The sequence below is a fragment of the Protopterus annectens genome, chromosome 5.part0 (genome assembly GCF_019279795.1).
Source record: "Protopterus annectens isolate FY-2018-M chromosome 5.part0, PAN1.0, whole genome shotgun sequence".
Classification (NCBI taxonomy): domain Eukaryota; kingdom Metazoa; phylum Chordata; order Ceratodontiformes; family Protopteridae; genus Protopterus; species Protopterus annectens.
The window spans coordinates 1,849,196,108-1,849,219,758 of NC_056735.1; the positions used below are offsets into that span (position 1 = coordinate 1,849,196,108).

Below are 23,651 nucleotides of genomic sequence, written 5' to 3' on the forward strand. Positions count from 1 at the left end.
CTTCTAGAGGAATAGGGGCTGACTGCCTGTAATGTTTTCTTCAGCACCATATCCATGGCAGATGTTTGTGCCAAGTGTACTTGGTCATCAGTGCATAACTTTACCAAGCACTGCAGTTCAGACCACCACTCCAGGAGCAAAGAATCTTTTGGCACATTTGTGCTGCATGGTTCTGCCTTATCAGTCCTGGATCAGATGGCCTTTCTTGTACCTGTTAAGGATTTCTAGGCACTGCTTGGGATTCTACAGAAGTCTCAATCCTCTGCCCTTTGAAGTAAGGTATTACAGGTAAGTGAATTCTCACCATGTTAGTTAATCTCTGAAAAGTGTGTCCAGGGTGGGTACCATTTATCTTTCCTCTAATCCCCCCCTTGCGTGTGCACACACACACATACACACACACACACACACACACACACACACACACACACACACACACACACACACACACACACACACATGTACGCCACTGGGTCTGTTCTTCCTGGTAGTGGAAGTCTTGACTGCAAGTATTGCAAGTTTGTAATTTTATATCTCTGTTACTACTTTTCCTGTTTTTGTTGCGAGTTCCTTCATGTCTGAAAGAGATTGAAAACTGGCTATCACAGAGCCTCATGTGTACCCTTACACCTGGTGCAGGAACACCAGGCATGGACTTGGGGGGGGGACTTCCTGTACATAGACACCTGAAAAGAAGTAACCACTGAGAGGGCATATGGAGAGAGTACAGATCTGTCTAGTTCACCCAATCTGCTGTTTTTTTAATTTTGCATTCTCCAGCAGGCAGCAGCATATGAGGCCTCATTTACAAGCATGCATTGGGATGAGAAGATGACAGCTTTGAAAAGATACATAATGCCAGTTAGTAAATGCCATCACATTTCCCTTCACTCTGGCATGGGCCTGTTAGACAAATCAGTAGCATATTCCATAGATATGAGTTGTATGGGAAGGAGCTGCCATCCCATATGTTCCACTAACTAATGGAAGGCAAGTGACTATATGGTCAGTAGTATGAAGAAGTATAATTCTGGTGGCTTTAGCAGTAGGTAACTGTTGAGATTTATTTCTCATTTCTACAATTGGGGGGTTCATGTCCCTCCTCTCAGCACATGCTGTCACATCTTACACTGAGATAGGAGAGCATGTCCATCCTCTGCACTGTCATTTTTTTACTGCCTGGTGCATGGTCTGGATCTTATTTATAATGATCATTGTGCAAATGCCCTGTCTTTTGGTGCCTAGAAGTCTAAAACCTTTGAAGTGTTCCTATGGCCCATTCGCTCATGAGCCACAGTCATAACTGGCACTGATGCTGTAGCCTAGGTAATGAGCAGAAGGTCAAGTACTGTGCTCAGTCTCATCCCATGTGCCCTCAGGATTTCATTGATTTCCCCATCATTTGCAAGAGATCCTGTTCAAAGTATGATTGTAGTGCTTACATCATCAGCGTACAGCAGCTTTATTGTTTTGTTCCCTCCAACCTGTTTGCTAATGTAGTCCATCCAGTATGAAGAGCAGTAGGCTCAGAGCTACTCCCTGATGTACACCCACTCTCACTGGGAACCCCTCTGTGTAACCTAACATTGTTTGTACTTGTGTCATTGGGTCCTCGTATATAGCCTGAACTAATTCTACCAATGTTTCCAGGATTTTGAACCATCTCAGGACTGATCAGATTAGCTTTCTTGGGACCTTGAAAGTCTAGGAATGCCTAGTTGGACTTTTCCGTCTTGTCTAGTTTTCTCTGCACTGTCTGTTTCAGTGCATACAGTCAGATGGTTATGCTGCACCTTGGCCTGAATCCAAACTCCTCGCCTCTCATCTTACTTTCTGCTACTCTCCGTATTCATTTATCAGTCATCCTGTCCAGAATTTGCATGCAGTGAGACAGGAGTCTGATAACTATACTGCCCACAGTTGTGAATGTCCCCTGCGTTCTTGTACACTGGCACTAGACTGCTTACTCACTGGTAATCGGGGATACATCTTTCTTTCCATATTGCTATGAGTGCCCTCTGGAGCCATTTTTCCCCTTAATCACCCAGCATCTTGACTATGTCTGCCATGTCCTGATCTGTGCCTGCTGTTTTCCTTGTCTTCATTATTTTTGTGCTGTTCTTTCTTCTTCTAGTGTGGGAACCTCTTCCTTTTCCCTTGTAGGCTGTGTATGGAGTTTCCTCCATTCAGAAGCTGCTGGAAGTACTCTGTCTGCCTTTGATGTCCTGTGGACTAGTGTGTTGGTTGTTGCTGGCCTAGTATCCCTTATAAATGGTGTCTGATGAGTACCTTCTTTATTTTTCTGTTTTTGCCTTTTAGCCTGATAGAGTTTCTTTGTGTCATCTGCAAGAGTCACTTTCCAAAAGTTGGTAAAGTATCTCTGATGCCTTGTTCTTTGTTATTGCAACTGCTCTCTTGCCATGTTTTTTAGCCAGCCAGTATTCTTTCTTAGTCTGGTCCATCTTTATTTCCCAGGGTGACTGCAGTACCTTTCTTACAGCCTCAACCAGTGCATACTTGCACCCAGTTTCCTGGCCTAAACCTGTGGAGTGATTTTTGAGTTTTGTGGTTTGGGCTGAATTTGCATTCAGGATTGGAGACTATTCTCCCCAGCAGAGTACAGCATGATTTCTTGACGCAAATTGAGGAAGGTACACCATATCCTTCTGCATCAACAAGTCCCAAAGTATAGGCTGAGACACCATACCTGTTATTACCCTGGAGATGCTTTTGGGAAGTGTTTTTCAAGATACTAGAGTCCCATTGCCCGATATGAAGTTGTTTGCTTGATACACACCTGAATGCATGCATATCAGTTGAGGCCCACCCATCACAATGCCAGTGCTTGGGAGGATTCTCCCTGTATCTCTGCATCTTTAGAGAGGAGCACAAAAAGTCAGAGGTCCTCATCACAGAGATAGGTAAAAACATTGAGTCCTTCCCTCCCTATACTTTCCACCTACTCTGTAATACATTCTTCAGCAAAATACACAGGCTGATAAAATCCTATGTGGACTGGCCTGCTGCCCTGTTATGTTTTCTACTAGAAAAACTTAAATCTGTAACTGGGCAAGGAGGAAGAAAAGCCTCAAGTCACACTTGCATCTGTAAGGTTGTTTTTTGCAGCCTAAAAGCATGTGGGTTCTGCTTTATTTTTTTCTATAAGCCCTCAAGTGAAAGTCTTAGCAAGCATCCTAAGGTATAGTCTTTTGTGATCTCATCAGTCCAGCATGGATCTTACAAACTATAGTAACTTTACATCATGTCGCCTGATTAGGAATCCATGGCTTTGGTCAGAGTGGGCAAGAGGGTGTTCTTCCCTGCCATGTTGGGGCTTAGATCCCCTCAACTACCTGTGTCACATGCCCAGATTTCAGTCCTCCCTAATAAATCAAGCACTAGAGAACCTGGCAGCCTTTTCTGATTCTGATGTCAAGTATATCACATGGATGTTGGAGTTTTATCCTTCTATGCCGTGGACCAGGCTGAATTGTATTTAATTTGTGAACAGCATTATATCTGTACAAAAAAAAACTTCACAGAAAATATTTCTGTATGTCTTCTGAAAGAGAGCAGTTGAATCTTTTGGGAAAATAATACAACAGCTCTTGAATACAGGTGCTTTTGTAAATAGGCAAAGAATTTAGAATTACAGTTTGTAGCTTAAAATAACTTTACTTGGTGGTATAATTTTGATACAAGACTGTACGTCTTTTCTGTCTTTTTCTGCCCATCTGGTAACAAACAACCCCTTTGAAGAACTTCCTGTTTGCCATTCAGCTGCGGAGGGAGGGGGGATTGGCCAGCAGAGGGACATTGATTTGGTTGGTTAGTTGGTTTGGTATTTTTAATGCCCTGCATTCTTCCTCTGGGGGCTGATGGGTGCACCTCTGAAGCAGGCCTACAGTGCTGGGTTCAGAAGTGTTATGCTTCCAACCATAACGATTTCTAGCCTTAGTGCTGCAGCACTATTTGATAGGCCAGAACATCATCAGCTGATCATCTGCTGCACAGTGTGCCAAGTTATACAATTCTTTTCAACCACCCACTGGCTCCTAAAAGACCTAGATTTGCTACCTGAACAGAGGTCCATTCCTTTTGGATCCCTGAACTGGCTAACACTGAACATTTTTTAAAGTGCAGAATCATCATCATCATCAACACCCTTTTTCTCATTTTTTTACATGAGTTCACAGTGTTGTGTCATCTTTCACCACCTTCAACAGACATGCCTGACTGTTGCAGGTGTTCTCAAACACATTCCATCCATCTCTTTGGACACCCTCATTTCATCTTGCCTTCTTCCTGTCTATCCGAAGTCTTCTTCACCAGATTGTTTTCTGCTTTCCTGCACATGTGCTCAAACCACCATAATATCTTCTCTTTGATCTTCTCCACATTTGGAGCTTCTTGGGCTTCTGCTCTGGTGTCCTCATTTCTTCATCTGTCCCACAGTGTGCATTCTACCATCCATCTCAGACAGTTTCTCTCTGTCACCACTAGCTTCCTTAACTGCTCTGCCTTCACTGTCCAGGTTTCTATACCATATAGTAGTAGTGGTCTCACCACTGTTTTGTACACCTTACTTTTCAGCTTCTGTGGTATTCATCTCCTCATGCACTGCCCATGACACTCTGTGCGAGTTGGTTGCAGCCCCTCTAATTTTAGCTTTGACCTTCTCATTAACCACGCCCAGATATTTGAAGTTGTTAACCTGTTCCACTGTATTCCCTTCTATCTCAGTTCTCAGCTTCTTCTGATTTCCACATTTGCTCCCATTACAACTGTTTTATCTGTACTCTGTTTCATCCCATGTACCTTCAGTTTTTCATTCCACTCCCCTATTATTTGGTAATGTTTTTGTTCAGTCTGCCTGTAATGTCACATTGTCTGCGTACAGCAACTTTGTTGATTTGTACTTTCTGTTCTCTTTGCTGGTGTAGTCCATCATTAGTATAAACAGCAGTGGGCTTAGTGCAGAACCCTGAGGCACACTCATTCCCACTGGGAAACCCTCTGAGAGTCAGAAAACTGTTCAAACTTGTATCATTGGGTTCATCTACATAGCCTGACTAACTCTAATAGCGTTTCTGGGACTTTAAACCATCTCAGGGCTGCCCAAATCAGCTTTTATGGAACCTTGTCACATGCTTTCTCCAAAGTCTAGGAATGCCCAGTTGGACTCTTGCCTCATCTCTAGCTTTTTCTTAACTGTGTGTCTCACTGCAAGCATCAGGTTGGTTGGGCTGCATCCTGATCTGAATCCAAACTGCTCATCTCCCATCTTACTTTCTATTACTCTGCATATTTATCAGTTACCATATCCGGACTTTAATGCGGTGTGTCAGGAGTGTAGTACTTCTATACTGTCCACTTTTGTGAATGTCCCATTTTCTGTTATACGCTGCAACTAGTATGCTTATTTTTCAGTCGTATGGGATATGCCTTTTTCTCCATACTGCTATGAATACACTCAGGAGCCATGTATCCCCCAACTCACCCAACATCTTGAAAATGTCTGCCATGACCTCATCTGAGCCTCCTGCTTTCCCGAAATTTATTTCACCTATTGCTGTTCTTCCTTCTTCTAGTGTGGGCTCTTCATCTTCTGTCATTATAGGCTGTGTCTGGGGCAGTATAGCTTTTGTGAGATGTTCTTCATTCAGAAGCTGCTGGAAGTACTCAATTGATGTCCTGTGGAATGGTGAGCAGGTTGTTTCTGGCATCCCTTATGAAGGGTGTCTGATGACTATCTTTACCTTTCTGTCTTTGCATTGCCACCTTATAGAATTTCTTTGTGCCATTACTGATTTACTTTCCAGAAGATGGTAGAGTGTCTCTGATGCCTTGTTCTTCTCTATTTCAACTGCTCTCTTAGCCTGTTTGTTAGCCATCCAGTATTCCTCCTTAGCTTGGTCCATCATTTCTGTCTTCCACTTTTTCCTGCACTCCTTTTTTTCTGATTTTCTGCATTCCACCACCCGCTTTCCTTATGTACTTTATTTCTATACCTAGCTTGGCCACATATCTGTTTTATAGTCCTCATATATGCTGTTTTGAAGTGCTGCCATTCTTCAACTCCACCTATTTCCTATTCTTCCTGAGCTACTAGATCTCTGGTTTATTCCTTGAACTCCTGCGTTTTCTCTCCAGTCAAGTTCCAGGTCTTCAGCCTAGTCTCTGTTGACCTTAGAGCCTTCTCTGACCACTGCTTGCAGCAAATTGTGGTAGCCAGTGATTTATGCTGTGGGCCTGTTTCACTGGAAATGACTTTGCAATCACTTATTTTTATCTCAGTGTCCTTTCCTTACTAGGAGGAAGGCTACCTAACTGCATGGTGTCCACTCTTGTATGTGATCTTGTGTCTGTCTTTCTGAACCATGTGTTGGTCACCATCAAGCCATTTGCCTGAAAGAAGTTTAGAATGGTCTCTCCTTCTTTCATCCTGTTGCCACACTCATGTGGACCCAGGGAAGAGATGTTAGCTACTTACTTCCAGAACAAATCATTTGTAACACAATTTGTTGAATCATTTGAAAGCAAATTAGCTTGTTTCTTTCAAGAAATCATAATTTATATCTTACAGTACAATTAGCACTTTGTTTCATCTTTCAAAAACAAACACATATATGACTGTAGCACAGCTATTACCGAGTGTTATTTTAAGCAGCTATATGTCAAAAGGTCAGCTCTGACACATCAGCTGGGGATGAGTGACATTCTTGTTTAGTTTTATTGGAATGGCTGCTAACATGCATTAGAAATCCTTCTAGTATGAAAGAGCAAAACCTTATCACTTGGGTTTCACCTCTTAGCTCACAAATCCGTGAATACTGCCTGTTACAAAGTTATGGGACAGCTCTAAACAAATGAGGTTTCCAGGGAGGTAAACAATAATGTTAAAAATCGTGCTTGTGAAAGAGAATACTGAAGTACTGAATGTGTTTGTAACTTCCATGTTTTGCAAACATTAACAGCTGTGAGATCATCTATGCCTGACTTTTATGAGAAGATGAAGAACAGGCTGCGGACGGAGGCTCAGGGAGCAGACACTGTGGTGTGGCTGGCAGTTTCTCCTGCAGCAAGTCATCATCCTAGTGGTCTTTTCTTTCAAGGTAAGGATTTTAGTAATAATGTTTTAATTTAAAATTTCATTTGCAAATGCATTTTGTTGATGTGTTAAAACTAGGTTTTCTGCAGAAATTGTATCCCTACGTCAGTATTGCTAAATAATCCAAATGCATTCACTTTTCAAGATTTACATATAATTAGAAATATGAATACTATGTAACACAAGAGTAGCAAGGTTCTCAGGTACCTTAACAGTAGCACATAAAGTTGTATTGCCTGTATTAATTGAATTATTAATACAGTAGTAGCTTCACTCCCTTGAACTTTTGTGCAGCTGACATTACTGTCTTGATCCCATGTATAATCCACTTGCCTGCCAGGTTGTGGACTACATGTTCAAACTGACCAATAAAATGCTTTTCTCTATCACAGCACATGGTTTTGACATAAAATGTATTTAAATTAGTTTTTTCGTTATATTTTTTCTGTTCTTACTGCTGAGAAAAGACTTGTCACCAGCTACAAACCATCGGTGTGTGTTCAGCCCTAGACTGAAACATTTACTTATCTGCTCTGCATTACAGGGAAAAGATTTAGGGAAGTTCTCTATGAAATGTTGTGTAGCTAATTCAGTACATGTATGTTCTTTCTGTCATTGTTAGGTTTGTTGTTTTTACAACAGCATAAAAGTAAAAGATAAATTATAAATTGCCATGGCACAGCTTAGGATTGTTTAGCTACCTAGGCAATGAAGACGTTTACCAGGGAGGGGGTGGGAGAAAGCAGCTAATGCTGGTTCATTCACCCTGCAGGTAAGGATGTAGTTTGACCTACTGCACTGCTGGCATCTAGGTAAGGTAAATACCAGGCAACTGTATGGCTGAGATATGCAGTCTCACCTTGCAGTGTGTTCCATGTTTAGCCAGATTTCATGTATGTACATAGTTGTGCATGTGTCACTAGAAATATGCACATTTCAGGCTGTGACAAGGGGTAGTGTGCTTGTATCAAGCATTAACACTGATGGCTGCTGGTTTGGTGGCTACACATGACCAGCTTTCACCTATAGGAAGCAAATGAGACAGTGTGGCAAAATAAGGCTGATAGTTTGCATGTGCAGGGATCTTCTTCTTCTTTCGGCTTTTCCCGGTTAGGGGTCGCCACAGCGGATCACCTGTCCACTCATGATTGGCAGTAGAGTTTTTATGGTGTCGAGTTGCCAGCCCGGCACCCAACCTTCCACAGAAGGCACACACACACACACACACACACACACACACACACACACACACACACACACACACACACACTCATACCTAGGGCCAGTTTAGAGTGTCCAATCCACCTACAGCATGTCTTTGGGATGTGGGAGGAAACCGGAGCACCTGCATGTGCAGGGATAAAACAGAGAAAAACAAACAGGAGGTAAATTCTTCTATGCCCAGAAAAAAAAAACAGGAATTCCATAATATTTACATTTATACTGCTATCACATCAACCTAGCGCATCAAGAACACAATTACTGTTTATCAGTAATATGTAGCCAACTGATAAGTATTTTTATTGTAGTAACAGCTCTAACCAGTCATGCTTCAAAAGATAAGATACCAGCAGTTCAGTTGTCACCAGGTTTACACACATATGCTTATAGTAATAAAATCTCCAATTACAGTCTCTTGAAATTAAATTAATAAGGTATTTATCTGAAATAAATGTTCTTTGTAAAATTAGTTATACAAACAGCTGTATATTTGTACAATGAAATACAGAAATGCATGGGTTAACAGACGAATGGCATGTAGAAGAACCTATCTACCAGCTTATCCAGTCCTATCTAAAGTAGATTTTACTAAATTCTTTGTACTTTCAAACAGCTGCACAGTCTCACGAGTGCTTTTTATGATGGATCTTCTTTCCCAGGGTTGTAGGCAACTCTGCAAACTTTAAAGCAAGACTAAAACTGCTACCTCTGTAAGTGCAGTTTTTATTTGGTAAGGGTCTGAGCACTTATCAGGTGTCCAGGAGAGGATGCTCTGAAATGGACCAACACTGGAAAACATTTAATCATCATAGTCCATCCAGATAACCCCTCCCCTTTGCTAAAGAGTCCAAAGAAACTTGTTTCCTGTTGCTCACAGAATTTAAAAGTTACCCTTCCTGCACAGCATTGCTGATCCATTCATGGCAGTCTTTTAAAAAAAAGCAGGCTATACTACTGTATGTCTGAAATCATTTCACTTCCAAGGCTATAATGCACGTTTTACAGAAAACAACTGCATAATTCCCATACTGTTTAATTTTGTACACTTTATAAGTGTGCTCTTGTTTAATAAAAATAGATGTAGTGCATATTTTAAGTTATTAGGTAGGTACTAGGCTATCGGCCCTGAGGCCTATACAAGCCCAGCCAAAAAGGTACCCTGGCTTTTGCCAGCCAAGAAAATTATTTTCCTGTGCCAATGTCGAGCAGAGCCACAGAGGTGATCCCCGGGGTGAATTTCCTATTTCCCATCCAGTCATCAAGATTTTTCTTGAAGAGTGCTAATGAGGAGCTTTGTTTGATATAGATAGGTCTTTTAAAAGGTTGTCATGGACCCTTTTCAGCCATGATCCTGTTCACAAGGGTTGTAGTAAATGCAATAAATGTATGTGGGCAATTTATAGTAATCAATCAACCTGCATGATTTAGTAAGTGGAAGGGAACCAGAGAAAACCCATGCAGGTAAAGGAGGAACATGCAAGCTGCACACAAACTAGGACCAGAAATAAGGATTGAACCTTGGACTCGTGAAGCAGATATGTTAAGCACTCAGCCACTCTTCTTGATTTGTAGTAATGTTGTGTATATGTGTGTGCGGAGGGGGGGGGTATTATTGAGCTTGCAGATATATTTATTTGAATCTATGTACACTTCTAATTGAGGCTCATGGTGTAAGAAGGAACAGGAAGTTATGGTTAGAGACATTCTCCTTTTTTACATTGCCTTTGGTACAGTAGTTACATATTTGCATTCACATGTTTTTGTGCTTGATCCTTTTTACATTTATTGCCATTGTATTTATTTTAAGCATGTGATGGCTGTTTGCTGCACAAACCAGGTAACATCTGCTATACAGAGTTGGGTGATTGTAAAGCATTGATGTTAAGTTGTCAATCTCGCCTTCATTCTTGCTGGATGGGTTCAGAGCTGACCTTCGGCTCCGACTCGGCCTATACTAAACCTCGAGAGCTATTTATACCGGTTCGAGGCTACCCTATATCCCACAATGCTAGGCGCTAACTACCCAGATCTCATTTGCCGCTTACAGCTGCGAGGTGCATTTATTACCGGCTCTTCAGGTTAGAAGTTATAATTCAAAAATTTTCTATCTTTTATTCAGGTTTTTTTTCTTAGTTTTAGTTAGTGACCATCCCATTAGCTTCCCTTCATAGCTAATCCCCCTTCCGGTCCCTTTTTAATCCCTTTAGTTATAAGGTCAGGCCCTTGGGCCTATTCTGCTTAACTTGTCAGTTTAATTTTGGTGTGGCTGACTTTACTGTTTAAAAGGGTGTCTGTGTGTGTGTGTGTGTGTGTGTGTGTGTGTGTGTGTGTGTGTGTGTGTGTGTGTGTGTAATTTTTGTACTTAGGATGTCAAAAGACACCAGGGTCTCAGGCTTCAAGAAGTGTGACTCATGCTGTCAGAAAATGTCGCTGACAGGCGGTCACACTTCTTGTGTTTATTGCCTGGGCCCTCTGCACCTGCAGGACTCTTGTTCGGTCTGTCATGCGTTCAGCCCAAGAGTCCTGCAGGAACGCAGAAACAAGTTAATTTTGAAGGGCTTGTTAAAGCCTGAAGGTTCCCCGACCAAGTCTTTGTCAGGGAAGCCTTTGAAGCCATCTAAGCCGTCGGCTCCAAGCTCAGAGCCTTCGACAGGTGGTACTCAAACTGATGTCACATCGGCTCCGGCTGGAGCCTATGTTTCCAAGACACAGTCTTCATCATCGGCTCCGGCTGGAGTCGACGTTCCTCAAATTCAGACTTCTACATCGGCTCGAACCGGAGCCGATGATTCAAGGACTCAGTCGGCGCCGATAGTGGTGTCAGCGCCATCTGCTAGCCGTAAAAGGTCCAGATCTCCATCCTTGGAGTCTGTTCACTCGGCTCTGAGGTCTCCCTTACTCTCGGAGCAGAGTCATCGAACCCATTCCTCCAGGTCTTCCAGGCTGTCGGACCACGACCTTGAGAGGGTGGTTAGTAGACTTCTTAAGTCTCAGGCACTAGCCCAAATGCTTCATAGCCCTTCTCAACAGACAGTGGCTATCCCCACTTCATCATCGATTCCTCCTCCGAATCTTCCTCTAAGTTCGGAGCCGGAGCTTGTGGGAGCCGTGGCCGTCGACACGTCGGAGCCGATACCTCACCTTTCGGCTCCGTCGTCAGCTCCGGTCTCCTCCATGGTCCCATCCTTGGAGGAATCCGGGCACATGGACTTCCTCGTCGGCTCAGAGGGGGCGAGTGGCATCGGACCCTTGTCCGACCCCGTTCTCCCTCTCGGAGCTTCGGCGCTGGTGTTTGGCCCCGACATCGGCTTCGGAGCCGTCCCTCTCGGTGCCGGGAGGCGTCCTTATCTCTTCGGAGCGGGGACCTTCTACCCTGCCTGATAGGGGTGCCTTCGAAGTCATGAGGAGTGTGCTGGCCCCTGTGCCTGCTCCACGGTCGGCTCCCTCAGCTCCTCCCTGTGTAGTGCCTGCTGCGGTCTCTACCCACCCTCTCATTCCTAACCGTAGAGATCCAACACCTCAGGTTTCCCCATTGGGAATATCCTCCTCTTCCGAGGTTTCCCCTGATCCGTCAGGAGAACCCCCTCGGAAGAGGAAATGTAAGAGGAAGCATGTGGACTCCCCTGAGTCCATTACATCGGATACCGACTTGGATGAGTCGGAAAGGTCCCCACGGTCCCCCTCTGAGGATGTCTCCTTTTCAGACATCCTTGAAATCCTGAAGCAGAGGGGGAACTGGTCTACCCTTAATCCTTCCGAGGCCGAGTCTGTTTACCTAGAGGCTTTTGGGCTCTCGCCCTTCCACCTGCTGGGTGTCTCCGCCCTTTGACCCCCTCATGGAAGTGGTGGCATGGAAGGCGTGGAAGGCCCGTGATACGATGGAACCTACCCCATGGAGGCCTTCCAAATTTATAACAGCCCCTTCGGACAAACAGTTTTTAGCCAAGGATGTCCCATTTGATGCCATGGTGGTGGCTGCAGCCACTAAGAAGGAACTGGCTGATCCTTCAGTGCCTGTCCATCCTCCTAACAAGGAGTCTAGGACTATGGATAGGTATGGCAAGCGGATGTTTTCTTCAGCGACCTTTGTCATGCGTTCGCTGAATTATCTGTGCCACTTCACCCGCCTTCAAAGAGACATGCTCAAAGAAGTGGGTGAGGTCTTACAGGATCCAACAGCTGTGGGGTCTCAAGACAAAATAAATTCCCAGCTGGCAACCCTGAATTCCATTGTCAACTCCACCATGCGGCTTATTTCCTATGTGGCCGATGGGGCGAGTAGGGCTGCAGGCACAGGCGTTACGCCTGGATGCGGCTTTGTTACTTTGCAGACCCCTTTAAGGCATCCTTCACTAACTCCCCCTTTGACGGTTCAGCTTTGTTTGGACCTCAGGTGAAGGATACTTTGACCCGATGTGAGCAAGAAGGCAAGACTCTCTCTGCCGTGGGAGTCCGTTTTTCCACCCCGTCTAGACCATACCCTAAGGGTCAGAAGGGTGGGAAGATGTGGTTCCATAAACCACAAGAGGTCACGCCTGATGCAAGAGGTCAGTTCCCCTCTAGAGGCAGGGGGGGGACAATAACAGACACCGCCCTAGGGGCAGAGGAGGTCCGCAAAATCAGGGTAGCAGAGAGTCTCTTTCTGACAAACCATTCCAGCATCCCTGAGAAGCTGCCTGACTGTCTGCCTTCGGAGGCAGTCAGGGGAAGGTTATCACTGTACCCAGAAGCCTGGCTTTCACTCACCCAAGACAAATGGGTACAGTCGATCATATCCGAGCCTTACAAAATTCCCTTTATCCACACCCCAACTCAGCCAAAAGGACCCCTTCCAGACGTTCCACCCAGTCTAAGGGAACAAGCAGTACTAGAAATATCAAAACTGCTAACAAAAAGAGCCATCCAGCCAGTCCCAGCAGACCAACAAGGATCCGGAATCTACTCCAAGTTCTTTTTGGTACCAAAAAAGACAGGGGACTGGAGACCCATATTGGATCTCAGCAGACTAAACAGGTCTGTAAGAAGAACGAAGTTCCGGATGGTCATGCTACAGTCCATTCTACCCTTTCTGGGTCAGGATGATTGGATGTGCTCAGTAGACCTTCAGGATGTGCACTACCACATCAAGATGCACAGGCGCTCCAGGCGGTTTCTCCGCTTCCGGCTGGGAACCAGTCATTATCAGTTCAGAGCCCTGCCCTTTGGTCTCACTACAGCCCCCTGAGTGTTCACCAAATGCATGGCAGCGGTTACGGCTCATCTGAGGCATCAAGGATTCCAGGTGTTTCCATATCTAGATGACTGGCTCCTCACTGCCACCACCAGGCATCAACTTCTCTTCTCCAGAGATTACACCATTCATACTTGCAAAGGGCTAGGTATCTCCATAAATTTCGAAAAGTCTGCCTTGTTGCCTTGTCAGTCTATTACCTTCATAGGCGCCACCTTGGACACAGTCCGGCTTTCCGCAAAACTAACCGAACAAAGAGTTCTGGATATTCGCAGGCATGTTCACATCCTTCTTCAGAACAACAAAATCCAAGCCAGGTTTGTCCTGAAGGTATTAGGTTTCATGGCGGCAGCCATTACTCTACTTCCCCTAGCTCGCTTTCATATGCGGATCCTTCAATGGATGCTTTTTTCCCAGTGGTCCTTTCAACAACTTCCAATGTCACACAACATTTTAATAACCCTGTCTTGCAAGAAACACTTTTCTTGGTGGATGGTCTCCCCTCAAGTCCTTCAGGGCAGACCATTTGTTCCTTCTCCCCCGGTCGCCACGGTGACAAAGGATGCCTCCCTGATCGGGTGGGTGGGGGGGCATTTTCAGGGCAGGATGGTCCAGGGCACATGGCAACCTTTCGAGTGCCACCTGCACATAAATGTCTAGGAGATGAGAGCAGTACTTTTACCGTTGCAAGCCCTTCAGGACTCTCTTCCCATCGGGACTATTGCAGTTCAGACGGACAATATGTCCGTAGTGTGGTACATCAACAAGCAGGGCGGAACCAAGTCCTATCCCTTGTGTCGAGAGGCTCTCAGACTTTGGCAGTGGGCAATCTCCTCTCAGCGGTTTCTGATAGCAACGCACATCCCCGGGAAGTCCAACATCATAGCGCACAGGTTGAGCAGAGCCATTCTCATGCCACACGAGTGGTCTCTCAAACAAACAGTAGTGGAAGAAATTTTTCAGAGATGGGGTCGACCTTGCTGAGACCTTTTTGCAACACCTCAAAACAGCAAGTGCCACGACTTCTTCACTCTCTTCCCGGCCACCCCCCAGAGACGCTGTAGTCCACGATTGGCCCCGGGGACTTCTGTATGCCTTTCCCCCCTTTCCATTAATCACTCAATTGATTCAGAAAGCTACCGCCGTGAGAGCCACCATGATCCTCATTGCTCCGTACTGGCCTTGTCAGATATGGTTTCCGTTCCTGCATCGTTACCTCTTGGGGCAGCCCTGGCATCTGGACCCAGTGCCAGATCTCTTGACCCATCAGTCGGGACAGCTGCACCACTCCCTCCAATCTCTCAACCTCACAGCTTGGTTGCTCCAGTTCCAACCCTAGCCAGGCTTCCCCTTATTTCCCATTCTGTGCATGACATACTTATAGCTTCCCTAAAGTAATCCACCAGGACGATTTACGCCAGCAAGTGGAAGCATTTTTCCTTCTGGGCAGGAGCTAGAAATATAGATCCTTTTACTGCCCCTAGCCAATCAGTCCTAGACTTCCTAGCCAAATTGTTTCACTCAGGGTCTTCTTCCTCCACCATCAGAGTACAGTTAGCGGCTATTTCGAACTTTCATGCAGGCTTTTCAGACTCCAGTATCATGTCCCATAAGCTTTGTAAAACCTTTCTCAAAGGTATCTTTTTGCTTAAGCCCCCAATCAGGGAGCCCCCACCGCAGTGGGACTTAAATTTTGTTCTAACCTCCTTGATTCTTCCCCCCTTTGAACCTGCGGCTTCCTGCTCCCTTGTTATCTTGGAAAACTCTCTTTCTGGTCGCCATAACATCTGCGAGAAGAGTATCAGAACTTCAGGCCCTTTGCATTTGTCCACCTTATCTAGTTTTCCATAAAGACAGAGTGTCCCTCAGGACTAATCCGTCCTTTTTACCCAAGGTTTCTTCTGAAGCGGACCTAAACCAGACTATCGATCTTCCAGTTTTCTTCCCTAACTACTCCAACAGAGCAGAACAAAAACTGCATTTTCTGGACATTCATCGTCATCTCCGTTACTATTTGGATAGAACCAAGCAAGCTAGGAAATCTGAGCAGCTCTTCCTTTCTTATGCAGCAGGCAAGAAAGGCCTTCCAGTTTCCAAAGTAACCCTTTCTAGATGGCTGGCATCTGTGATCACTTTCATCTATCAGCTCAGACGCCAAAAGCTACCGTCAAGGTCCAGGGCTCACTCAACCAGAGCATTAGCTACCTCAATAGCTTTTCAGGCTAGATTACCAATAGATTCCATTTGTGCGGCAGCCACTTGGGCCTCTCCTCATACCTTTATCTCTCATTACAAATTAGACATGGCCTCCAGAAGCCGGGCTAATTTTGTTTCCACCGTTCTCAAGAGTCTGTTCCGATGAGCCACCCAGAGTGAAGGTGCTAGGGATGTGGTCCCATCCAGCAAGAATGAAGGCGAGATTGACAACTTAACATTGAGAAGTTATGTACCTACCGTAACGTTCCATGTTAATTGTCTTCTTCTTGCCTTCTTTCTTGCATCCCACCCCCCATCCCCCTAGCCTGGACAGACCTAAGGATCCTTTGGGATCTTCTTCTTGCATCAGTTTGACCCCTAGGCTATCCCTTCTGGTAGCTATAGGTCTAGGTGACTTTCGAGTGAGGTTTCCTCTCCTCCTTTTGTTGGAGAGCAAAACTGCTATGGTTTTCAGCTATCAAACGAGATCTGGGTAGTTAGCGCCTAGCATTGTGGGATATAGGGTAGCCTCGAGCCAGTATAAATAGCTCTCGAGCTTTAGTATAGGCCGAGTTGGAGCCGAAGGTCAGCTCCGAACCCATCCAGCAAGAAAGAAGGCGAGAAGAAGACAACTAACATGGAATGTTATGGTAGGTACATAACTTCTCATTTTATGAAATATGTCTTATTGATTGTCACTTTTAGCATGCTTCAGCTTGTCATGATGCACCTTTTCACGATATAAAAGGTTTTCCCACCCTCATCCCACATAACCCAGAAAGGCTGTGATTTGTACTATCTCAGCTTTTCTAACTTCAGGATGTCCCGGATTCAGCACTTCAGTATGCTGCCAGGTCAGAGAGTGGAGATTTTATGTGCGCCAGTATTTTGCACCTCTGTGGCAGGCAGATGCTGATCCTCACTGTGTGCTTCTCCAGTTTTAACAGACTGTACCTTATGTGCCTCCCCAGGGCAGGGCTGCTACAACATTTTAAGTATTAGTTTAGGTCACCAGACTATGTCCAGAATCTGCAGCACAGTAGGTCTTGATTATGAAAAACTGAATGGAATGAAGAGATGATAATTAAAAGTACATAAATGAAACAAATGACGCTTAATACCACTCTTAGAATTCTGAAAGGTTTTCTTTTTCTGTGTAACAGTATTTTAGGATAACATTATTATGTACTGCAGTATCAAGTTGCAAATTTCATGTTTATTCTGCCTTTTGACTTGCTGGTAGTTTTGACATTAACTAAATTTTATTACTAAAAAATAAATCCACACTTCTACACTGACTACTATTCTTTATGGCTTCTCATTTTTTATATTTATTATAGGGTACTTTGTGAATGAAAACATGCTTTTTAAATTGAGGATGCTTTAAAATAATCAATTAAATAAATATGTTTCATTTCCTCATCATGTATCTTGGCTGAAAGGTTCAAACTCATATCTGTTTATGTGCCAATTTCTAAACACTGTCACAAAGCAACTTAACCAAACGCAGGGTAAAACCAATAAATAAGTAACAGTAAGTGAGTGTTTTATTAGGGGTCGGCATTTGGGCATTAACAGCTACTTGGTCAAATAAAATAAGAAAGGAATAGAAATGATATTCTGCTAAGAGCCACTGTGACACTGATAAAATACACATATAATCATGCATACAGAGACGTTATCATGAACTTTATTTCAAACTTGCAAATGTGTGCTGTTAACATCCTCAGTGCTAAGACTTATAACACATTTTTATTTTATTCAGTATAACTAACTGATCTTCTTCTTTCGGCTTTTCCCGGTTAGGGGTCGCCACAGCGGATCACCGTCCACTCATGATTGGCAGTGGAGTTTTACAGTGTCGAGTTGCCAGCTCAGCGCCCAACCTTCTACAGAAGGCACACACACACTCACACCTAGGGCCAATTTAGTGTGTCCAAATCCACCTACAGCATGTCTTTGGGATGTGTGAGGAAACCGGAGCACCCGGAGGAAACCCACGCGACCACAGGGAGGACATGCAGACTCCGCACAGAAGGCACCCCAGCCGAGGATCGAACCGAAGAACCTCTTGCTGTGAGGTGCCAGCGCTAACCACTGCACCACCATGGCCGCCCTTCAGTATAACCAGCTGATAATATGACTATATTCATGGGTGTCCCACGACCCCAGGATGGGTAACTGACTTAATCGCAGACTTGGTTTTGCAGATTTTAATTTCTTTGTGGCTCATGCACTGACTCAACAAGCTAAACAGTATTGCTAGTTGTGACAGTTTTTATGCTGTGTACCAATCAAGGAGATTGAGACGTGCCAATATAATTCTTAATTCTATAAAGTCTAGGCAAACAAAATGCAAGTTCAGTCATTTAAAATGAATGTGTAGTGTAGATGAAGAACAGATTTAAGGAATTAAGCCACATGGAGTACCTGAACAACTGTGGACAGAAGTTCATGATATTGTCCTGGGGGGAGAAAATACTCCAGAAAGAAAGTGTAAGAAGACAAAATATTTGTCTGTGGGGGCTTTAAAACGGACAAGGGAAGAATGAGAATGAAAGGATTTAAAGATGTGGAAAATGTGATGAAAATTGAGTGTGGCAGTTTGGAGAACATTAAGAAGATATAAGGAAATTGTCATGATAAAAGACAAATACGGAAGGGACCTAGTAGAAGGTATTAAAGTAGATGGCAAGAATAAACTGTAGAACATAAGAAAGACATTAAAGCATTCATACATGCTATGGTTTGTTCTCTGATGTACAGCCAGACATCACTGAGAGTAAAGTTACACGGGTCTTAGAAAAACTTGCTAATAATGCTGAATGAAATGATGGGATTCAAGATGAATTGTTTTCATCCTGCAAAATAATGCTGTTAGAGCATTGCTTGAAAATTTCCAGGATGTTTAGAAAACACAACCATGACCATTGGATTATAAAAGGTCAGTTTATATTCCAGTTCCAGAAAAATGCAGTGCTAAAGAGTGAACACATTATTGAATAATCACACTTGTTTTGCATGCTAGTAATGAAATGCTCAAGATCCTGCAAGCTAGACTTCAGATGTATGTGGAGCAAGAACTGACAGATGTTCACTCTGGTCTTAAAAGCGACAGAGGCACCAGAGATCAAACTGCCAACATCCACTGGATATTACAGAAAGCAATAATAATATCTGGTTCTGCTTTGCAGACTGCTGTAAATCCTTTTGACTGTACAGATCATAACAAACTGTGGCAAGCTATTACAGAAACGGGGCTACCATGTGAAGGTGTTTTGGGCTATTTTCCATTAAAAGTTCCCTGGTTCTGACACCATGTCAGGTGGTGCTATGAAATGCAGGCTGCTTTAGAGAGAATCATCTCAGAAATGCGAGGATTCAGCGCAGGTTTTGGTTAACTGGTAACTTTATTAAGCATACACAATATTAACATTCCAGAATCTCACACAAAAGTGTCCACAGCTCAGTACTCACACTGCTTTATGTACAGACTCTTTCTTTTTTTTAAACACCTTTAATGAATTTATCACTTGTGACATTGGAAAACTCACACAATGTAAAAGTAATCAAACCATATTAACAAGATCACATTTACAAGCATTATACATCACATATCTTATAATCTAGGCAACATAACATACATTATTCAGTTTCTGCAGTCTTTTAAACCTCACTCGCCCAAAACATTTTTCTGCATGTATTCTTCCCACAGTTTCCATTTTTATTATGTAATTTACTCCTCCCTTTTTCTAAAGATCCCACCTTCTGTTCTTTTATGTCTGTTACAATATTCACGTATTCAAGTATAGTTGGTTAATATTTTGGTTTTCATGTTCTAGTAATTGCTTTTTTTGGCAGCTACCAGAATTAAACTTAACTAAGCCTTACTATGTCTAGGTAATTCAGATCCTGTATCCGAGCTAAAAAAAAAATAATAATAATAATTTCCTTAATTACACTTATTTGCTCATCCAGTATTCCCAACTCTGTATGGAAGTTTTAAAGTCTGCCAACTTATTGCACTCCCAAAACATATGTTCCCAGTTACCTCTTTCTTTCCTATGACACCTCCAGCAATTGCCATCTGCCTGGGAAAAGTTCTTTGGAGTGTGCTTGGGGTATAAAAGTATTTATGCAAATACTTCCAGGCAAAAATCCTAAATATTCTCAACTTTTATGCATAATTGAAAGACATACATATGTCTTACCACTGCTTCTTTGTGAATTGCATATCTAATCTCTTTCCAATCTGTTCTGACCTGTTCTGATTGATTCCTATAGTTATTGTGCAATATTTTATATACCCTACAGTTGTCCTTTTTTTAACAGCAGTTTCTGTTGCAGATTTAATTAGAAACTCAGTTAGTGCAGTTCTTTCATTTAGGATTCCCTTTTTCCTTTGTCTATACTCTAATATCAATACCTGATAGGGAAGGCAATCATTAGCTTGCAATCCAATTGTCTTCTTGGCCTCTTCCTATTCTATTATCTTTCCTTCGCTAATTATTTGTTCCCAATACCCAATACTAATATGTGCTAAGAACATGTTGGCGTAATTATTGGCACAGGAGGTGCCCATAGCTACGCCATCTTTCTGTCTATATACCATGTCCTTAAACATAAAGATATTATTCTCTAAGATTAACTCTAAGAAATGAACAATTAGATCTATATGAACTGTAGTATAGTCACTATGATCATGTAAATATTGTGAAATAAATGTAAGTCCAAGACTATTTGGAATCACTGTAAATAATGATTGTATATCAAATGTAACAAAGAGACAATCGCTTGTGAGATCTTTATGTTTGATACATTCATAGAACTCAATTAAAAATTGCTTAGTATCTCTTAATACTATATTATTCTTATTGAGAACTTCCCTGAGATGTTTCTTAACAAATATAGATAGATGTTCCGTTACCCATCCACGACCTGAGACTATTTATAGAAGTAAGTTGATAGAGAAAGAATTATATGACTATTTGAACATCATAACACCTATCATTCCAGTTATTCAAGGGCAACCCAAGATACATAAAGATCATACGAATCCACCCATGAGACCAATAGTCGCCCATTTAGAGATAGAATGAGAGAGCACCTTTATCACATCAGAAAGGGCTCTAATCATAACGTATTAGCTAAGCATATAACATTGTATAATAAAGAACATACATTTCTGTTTAGAGTATTACAGGTCATAACCCCTAATATTAGAGGAGGTGATATTGTAACGTATACAGAGAGTAAGGAAACAGAGTGGATTATCTTACTGAAGTCAGATAGAGGACGAGGCCTGAATGAAAGGGCCTCAATAAAACCTAAACTTAGACAACGTAGAAATGTTAAGTGGTTATATACCGATTGGTATTATGAAACCCTCTATATTAAATCCACCTATTCTTATATTTATTTATATACATGTTTTTTATAAATCTATTTATTACATTTTTTATATATTTTTGTATAGATTCATATTTTTATTTGATTGTATATTATTATTTGCATTAGTATATTGGATTTAGAGCTTAGATAGATTTATTTTGAGATATATACCTTTAAATGAGAGCTTCTAAATTAAGCTTAATTGTCTACTTGAATTGATTTGTGTATATAAGAAGAATGTTTTCTTTGGTATCATGAGAGATCTGATGAAGCTATTTGTGAAAGCGCTTATCTGTGTCACATTTTATAATAAAGACTCTTGGATTATTATATGTGGAAGTACTTGCTTCTTGCTTCGCTCCGCTTTTTATTTAATAATATTCTGTATGACTACTGCTATACTCCTTCAGGATTGGCGTCCAAAATCCCATTCTTTCCTTATATCTTGAATTTACCCCCCTTTTTCGATGTCATCTCTTTCCACTTTGAATTGTAGCTTTCTGCTTGTGTTATGTACAAGAGCCTTAACTGTGTAGCTCTAAAATATCTCTTCAGATCAGGTAATCCTAAACCTCCTTGTTCTGTTGAGAGGATGAAGTTATCCCACTTAACTCTTGCCCTCCCCCCAAATAAAATAATTCAACTCTTTATTAATTACTGTCCACAATTTCACCTCTGGTTGATAAAAATATACCTGACCTGTGTATAAAAACGAAATGGACTAAAAACATTTTAACTGCTTGAATATTGCTATCCATATCCATTGGCAAGAGCTTCCAGTTTCTCAGTTTTTGTATTATCTTTTTAGTCTCTTCCCACATATCCTTATCTGTTATAACCAAATCCTTTTAAGCCATACTCCTAAATACTTCATTTTATCATGTCCCCATAAATATGGGTATTGCTGAACCAATTCATTTGTGGGTACATAGTTTATAGCCATAGTCTTTGTTTATCTTTATTAATTATATAACCCCCCCCCCGGAAAAAAACAGAACTGTCTCAGAATATTCCACAACACTGAGATGTCCTTTTCTGATTTCATCAGGTTCAAAATAATATCTGCATATAAAGCCAGCTTTTCTTGAATACCATACCAATTATATTCTTGAATTTCTGAGTCTCTTATTTTCTTTGATTCTAAATATAACACAAATAAAGGGGAAAGAGGACACCCCTGCCTGAGTCCTCTCTTTAGACATAACTTAGAGAGGAATCCTCCCACTCTGAATTTTGCCTCAGATCCCTCTTATAGCCTTACAATTAACCTTATTATTGTATCTGGAAATGCAGGTGCTTCCATTGCCCTACTCATAAAAATCCTAGTTCACGCTTCGAATTCTTCTCTGTATCAAGACCCACCAATAACAGCAGCATTTTCTTACATTCTGCTTCCCCCTGGATGATCATTGTTCTATTAATATTCAACCCTCAAACAAAAACATACCTCCTCCACAAAACCCCATTGGTCCATACAGTATCTGTCAATTTTGGCATTACCTTTGCCATTCCTTTAACAATTTTAGAGACACAAACAGTTTATAATTATGGTTTAAAATTGAAATGGGCCTATATAAAGCTGATCAAATGGGTGTTTACCACCTTTGGTATCAGCCACCACAGTTTTTTTAGGATGTTTTCCTTTCAAAATACTGTTAAATAAAACCATTGGTATCGTTACCACTTTCTTCCCTCTTAACTTCTAAACTTCCATCAGAATACCATCTATTCCTGGAGACTTTCTTGTAGATGAATTATACAACACCATTTTTATCTCTTCCTGTCTTAACTGTTAGTTGTTGAGCCTCATCTATGTCTAACCTTGGCATATTTAAGAATTCCATAAATGTTTCTATTTCTGCTTTTTCTTGATTTCTCCACTTCTCTACTTTATACAAATTTTCATAAAATTTCCAAAATATCTCTAATACCTGTACAGGATCTCTGGTTATTTTTCCTGTTGTCCCTACATTTGGTAACACCCATTCTACTTTCTGTTGCCCAAGTCATTGTTCCAAAAGTTTTTGGCTCTTGAGATATTACCAAAAAAAACAGTTGCATAATAATAATCTGTCTAAACTCAGTCATATTATCTAGGTACTACTTTGTTTTCTCTTTAGCACTCTGCAGTTGTACATTCTCTTGTTCTGTGAGATTCCCTTTATTGTGTAATCCTTTAACCTTTGTCAGTCCCTCTAAATAATTCTTAATACGTCTTGATCAGACCTCATTTTCTTTTATTTCTCTCCTGTCTTTACACTGCACTTTCATTTTATCCCATTCACTAGCTATAACTTCTGCAGTACTTTGTATCTTCCCTGATAATTTCCACTACCCACTCCTGAAAATTTGTCTCTTTTTAACAGGTATATGGGGAAGTGCCAGTGTCTCATCATTACTTCATTGTCCTACATTTTTATCTTGGTAATTGTTGGCTTGTGATCTAAAATAGTTATTGGATTTGTATCAAAGTTCTGAATTAAATGGACATGTTCCCATGAG

At 42.0% G+C, this 23,651-nt stretch overlaps 1 protein-coding gene across 3 annotated transcripts in view; it reads left to right on the top strand.

The window, feature by feature from the left end:
- Positions 1 to 23,651, top strand: part of DHRS12 (dehydrogenase/reductase 12) — a 345,812-nt gene that overhangs the window by 317,372 nt on the left and 4,789 nt on the right. For all 3 annotated transcript variants that reach the window (XM_044071677.1, XM_044071676.1, XM_044071678.1), the window contains one exon: positions 6,978 to 7,115. In XM_044071677.1, coding sequence (XP_043927612.1) covers positions 6,978 to 7,115 — 138 coding nt within the window. The remainder of the gene's footprint in view (positions 1 to 6,977; positions 7,116 to 23,651) is intronic.